General features: G+C 36.8%; 1 protein-coding gene across 1 annotated transcript; it reads right to left on the minus strand.

Annotated features, from left to right (window-relative positions):
- Positions 1-250: 250 nt before the first annotated feature.
- On the minus strand, positions 251-3,092 carry LOC137626330 (uncharacterized). Its single transcript, XM_068357405.1, has 2 exons — positions 1,333-3,092; positions 251-1,278 (listed from the first exon to the last, which is right to left on the minus strand). Exons 1-2 carry the CDS (start codon positions 1,714-1,716, stop codon positions 274-276), a joined length of 1,389 nt encoding a protein of 462 aa, XP_068213506.1. The 5' UTR covers positions 1,717-3,092; the 3' UTR covers positions 251-273.
- Positions 3,093-6,089: the final 2,997 nt, after the last annotated feature.

The following is a 6,089-nucleotide window of genomic DNA, read 5'->3' on the forward strand; positions in this document are numbered from 1 at the left end:
ACTGCTATTAAGTTTGTTAAGACAACAGAGTTAGCTATGTCATTACCCAGGATTACATCAACATTCTTGCAAGGTAACAGTTCTGGATTTACAGCTACTTCAGTAGTTCCAGAGAAATAAGGACAATGAAGGTTTACATTAATGAGAGGCAACATAGACTTACTGGTTAAGTCATTAACTGCAACATACCTGTGAGTTTCACCTTTAGGTCGTATTACTTTAGGAGAGACGATCGTTTGAGAGGATCCAGTGTCTCTGAGTATGGTTACAGGTTTACCATTTATTTTGCCTGAGCAAGTGAAGGGTGCAAACGCTTGGGGACTCGTGTGATGCACAATGGAAGGTCTTTTTCTTCTCCACCTTAGGTTTTGGTTCCTGTTTGGGCAGATTCATTTGCTTAGGAGAGAATTGAGGGGGATTAGGTTTTCTCTTTAAGTATGAAGCTGCACAATGTGGATCAGGACATTCTGAAATATGATGTCCTTCTTGTTTGCAGTATGTACAAGTTTCCTTAGGTCTAGTTTCTCTATATGGGGTTTTACCTACTTTATGAATAAGAGCATAGTCATCTGCCTTTAAAGCGGCTTTCTTAGGGTCAGATTCATTCTGCTCTCTTAGATACACATTAATGCTACCTGGTATTTTCCTTAAGAACTCCTCCATTACTATTAAATCTTTCAACTGCTCGAAAGTTTTGACATCTACTTTGTCTACCCACTTCTGAAACAGTTTAATCTTTCCATTCATAAATTCTAAAAAGGTCTGCTGAACTTGCTTCTGACTATTACGAAATATTTGCCTATAACCTTCCGCAGTAATAGAATAAGCATCAAGGATTGCCTGTTTAATTATGAAATAATCATGTTCCTCTAACATAGTGGCACATACAGATAATGCTTTACCTTTAAATGAGTTCCGGATGATCAAATACCATTTGTCCTGAGGCCAATTGAGATTCTTGGCTGTGTCTTCGAACACAGAAAAGTAGTTATCAGGTTCCCGTTCTTCAAATGTGGGCAGCAATTTCTGCACCTTGCCCACATCAAAGGGTTCGGGAATTAGCTTACCTTCTTCCTTTTCTTTCAGTCTTATAAATGCCAGATCCCGTTCTGTTACTGTGGCCGCTTCTCTCTCAATCTGCAGCCTAACACGGAGAGCGTTGTTTTTCTGTTCACTTGCTTTTTCTTGTTGCTCCAAAGCAGTTTCCACCTTGATACGTTCTAGGGAAGCAGCGGCAGCAGCCTTGCGCTCAGCAGCAGCGGCTTTCCTCTCTTCTAACTCAGCGGCGGCAGTTGCGGCTCTTTCAGCAGCAGCGGCTTTCCTCTCTTCTACCTCAGCGGCGGCAGTTGCGGCTCGTTCAGCAGCAGCGGCTTTCCTTTCTTCTAACTCAGCGGCGGCAGTTGCGGCAGTTGCCGCTGCAGTTGCGGCTTGCATCTTCATCTTTTCCAACTCCAGCTGTAGACTTAGTTTATCCAAGTCACTATTTGGATTGGTAACTGTTAGAGCTCGAACGTCAGCCAATTCTTCTTCTGGAACAATATCTTCATCTACAAGGAAGTTCAAAATATGACTGAGAATTACACATTTTACGGCAGTTGCGGGAATCTGTACATCATAATGGCGAGCTAGATTCTTTAGGTCAGTTTTTGTGGCAACTGTGAGAGATTCCACATGATCCCGTGGTGATACAATAAATTGTTGCAAGTTGAAAGGCATTTTGAATGTCGCCCGTGGTGCAAGATAAGTACAAACTAAAATAAATATACAAACTTTACAAGAATAAGTATAAGATCATACGATCGCAAAATAACAATCTTTCGATCACAGAAATACAAAACAGCGATCACAAAATTACAAGATCGAGAGATCACAAAATTACAAAATTATATGATTAGATCACACTTACACAAAAATAGCTTAAATACAAAATTAAGTCTCGCGAAACTTACGATAATACTATTAAAACTTTTATTCACAGTTAACGACTGAACAATTATTTTTTTTTTATGCTAGAGATCTTGAGCACGCGGCTAACTACTTCATAATTACTCAAACGACACGCTTAACATCACAAACTTTTACAACAATTTTACCGAATCGGTAAACAAGGCTTTAAAACGCAAAGGTATTTTTTACTTTAAACATACCTAATTAGCACGTTCTAGTTTACATTTCCTTTTAATTTATACCAGCTTAATACGATAACTTTTCAATGTTACATTTTAATTTATATAAATGCTATATTATTCTCGTTATGATAAAGTATCTAGTTAATAGTCAACACCTAGTTTAAAGTAATTGATTATCAGAATAATGCGCAAACTGGACAAAATACGTAGTATGCGCTTAATAGATATAACAGGAGTAATTCAACACAAGTATTTAAATATTCATTTACCGACACGTAAATGTTATTTGTACACCAAAATAGTACTTTTAACACCAAACAATATATAAGTTAATTTCCTGACTAGAGATAACGATTAGAATTACGAAAATCTCCGAAATTGGAAATTGGCTAATTTCACTTAAGAAATTTATATAACAAAATAATTCACTTTATCTTGAAATTGAGATGGAGGAAATTTCACTTATAATGAAACTTAATTTAATAAATCACATCTAATGAAATTTGACTTATTTCCTAAATATCACTTTTGAATGGTGATTTTAAGAAATGACAAAATCTTAGGGCTTCAGATTTTTTTTTTTTTTTATGAGAAATCTCTGGGATACGAGATTTGAGTAGGCGAAACTTTAAAAGCTACCTACTGGGGGCATCTTCAATTAATAAGGGTGGTTTAGAAGCTGGACAATCAGCATACCTAAGTCTTAACTATATTAAGCGTGACTTGTTCCTCTTACAACCAAATGACTACCCAGACATATATTATACATAAATGTCTAATGAGAGGGAGACGAGACATCTACCTTACCTTGGAATTATTACTGTCGTCCTTTATCCTTGGTACGCCACAACACAACACTCGATACTGTTCATAATCACTGGAACTGTTCTTTCACGATTCAATCACTTGATATAAATTTGATGAATCATATCACACATCATATCCACGGACATCAGATCCCGGACAGGCCCCCAACTATTATGTGACGAACCACTGTGCAAACAATTACCCCTTTACAATGGGCGGTAGTTCTCTTCACACAATAAAATAGAAGTCACATGGGTAGACTTCCAAATTCACTTGTTTCTTATTACGAGAGTATAAGATTGTTGATTATGATCAAATGTATCTTCTTAAAGCTGGTTGCAGACAATCGAAGCACCAATAGCAGGATAATGGGAGGACAGGAACAATAAACTATGTTATAAACAAAACTTTAATCTTACGTTAAACAAAATAATGAAAAAGCACTTCAAAACAACAATAATAAGCAATGCAAAGTGAATGGGTGAGTAAGGTAGATGAATCTCGTGGTGAGAACAATGTATTCTAACAAAACAATAAATTTGGGGTTACCTTATAACATGTAAGGTAAGAAAACAGGGATGATTTACAGCAGGAAGGCGAGTGTAAACAAAAGATAATGAGAAGAATGGAATGAAGATGGCGCTGAAATAAGGTGATGTATTTACAAAGAAAATGGAAAAATAAACTTTAGACAAATCAGATATGTTAGCATATGTACAACATATGGGGATATCACAATATATACTGTATATACACATATATATGCATACATATTATCAGCTGCAGCATTGCCAGACGTATAATTACTCAGTCCTCCTCGTGCTTTGAGTAGGGGGGAGAGGGGTAATCACACCCTGGCGAGAGGGGGATGCGTGTGCGTACATCTCTATCCAAATATTTAGCCGTCATTTTTGAACGGTCGCGTGCACTGGCATTTAAATAAACGATAAATAGAATAAATTTATGGCCAGAAAAACTAGATAAAAATATGGTAGCCTGCTTTTGACAATGTTTAAAACAATAATGGTGACCTTAATATAATTTTAAGTATCATTACTGTTACAGTCATTTGTCCTAAAACAAACAGTACAGGTCAGTAATTCTTCCTCGACACTGAATTACATGACGTCCAGATCTACCTCAGTCTTTAAAAGCTGACTGTTTGGATACCATAGGAAGGCAGCATTCCCAACCCCCACAGGCCATTGCCCCTATAATAAGAGCTTCTTACTATTTGGACAGTTTGACACAGGACTCCCTAGCACACCTAGCTTCGAAGAAGTGTACCCTGTCACACCCTTACTGCGTGGCAAGTAATCAAAAAGATAGTTTAGGAAGGAGTTCAAGAGATAACAAATGTGATAGGGGGGGGGGTTAAACACAAGATTTCCCCGCGCAGAAAAGGAGTGAGAGAGTGCTTCCTCGGAGGGAGGTGTACCACGAACTCCTGTGTCCAACTGTACGTGTATTGCGTTTTCTTATTCTCCATTAAATAATATGAGGGGACGTTTAATGCGATAATTGATAATCGGATTTGCATAAGGGGCTCTGTATAGTCAATCCTTGAGATTAGATTTACAATATTAAGTTAGCTAGTTACACAGCTACGGCATGTGTCCATGTACAGTTGGAAAACGCATCTGTGGTTATGAATTAAGCCAGGTTCTTTTATAACCAACAATGTTATTCAATGCGCTTTAGTGAACTGTTAAGCAACTACTTGAGCATGCATGTGTGAATGAAGAAAGAGCAGAGAAACATTTAGACAAAATTTCAATGTGACGATTTTTTTTTTTTATTAAATCACTCTGTTTTCTCAAAACTTATAACATTGTGATACATCTCATCTTTTATTTTTCATTTGTCTATCTTTAGTCGTTTATTTAGTGACGCCAAGCAGCTACTGCACAGTGACAGGGCCGATGAATTTTCCTCATTAACCCTGTAATTCAAGTTGAATATATTTCACTTGAATATCAGGTACCTCAAAAGACTAAGGAACATGGTGCTGAAATTCACAGGAGTCTCAGAACATGAAGATAATCACATTATCGTACAGAAGAAAATAAATCTAAAATGTCAACAAAAAAAATTATGATTTTTGAAATTTTCCTAAGCATTATTATTATTATTATTATTATTATTATTATTATTATTATTATTATTATTATTATTATTATTATTATTAAAAGGAGGATATTTACCAGCCCAATGAGTCAAGCTCAAATTCACGGAGAAAAATATTATTTACATTAACGCTAAAAATTAATAAAACAAAATACATATTTTTTTTAAGGGATAAGAAATAAATAAATTATGTTGTAAAAGTCTGTGATATATAAAAATTTAAATCTAATCTTTATAAAACCCGTTCCTTAAAAAAGTTCATATATTAAAAACCACTCAGTAGAAATCTCTCTGAAGAATGTTATGGATTTATAGATTTCAGAATTTTTATGGCAAAATTACCATTTGATATAGTAGGTTATTCATTGATTGTTACAAAATAAACTTGCTTAAGGAAATTGACAGGGGTGACGGTGGGTACCAAGGGAAATATTTCCGGAAATTAAAGAGCGGTTTAGATGTTAATGAGAGAGAGAGAGAGAGAGAGAGAGAGAAAGAGAGAGAGAGAGAGAGAGAGAGAGAGAGAGAGAGAGAGAGAGAGAGAGAGAGAGAGAGAGAGAGAGAGAGAGAGAGAGCCGGTTTTATGAAAGAATATCTTACAGCATTATATAAATACTAGTGTACGTGGCCCGTCAAAAATGAGGGCTAAATACTTGGAAAGATATGCACACACACATTCAACCCTTCCCACCAGCCGGCCCCCTTTCTTATGACTACTCCCTCTTCCCCTACCCGATAAACGGGGAGAGACCGAGTAGCCATACGTTTTGTAATGCCGCTCAGCGTGACAGGATATATATCATCATCATCTCCTCCTACGCCTATTGACGCAAAGGGCCTCGGTTAGATTTCGCTAGGCGTCTCTATCTTGAGCTATTAATTCAATACTTCTCAATTCATCACCTCCTACTTCACGCTTCATAGTCCTCAGCCATGTTGGCCTGGGTTTCCCAACTCTTCTAGTCCCTTGTGGAGCCCAGCTGAACGTTCGGTGAACTAATCTCTCTTGGGGAGTGCGAAGAGCAT

This window comes from Palaemon carinicauda, chromosome 33 (assembly GCF_036898095.1).
Source record: "Palaemon carinicauda isolate YSFRI2023 chromosome 33, ASM3689809v2, whole genome shotgun sequence".
In the NCBI taxonomy this organism is placed as follows: domain Eukaryota; kingdom Metazoa; phylum Arthropoda; class Malacostraca; order Decapoda; family Palaemonidae; genus Palaemon; species Palaemon carinicauda.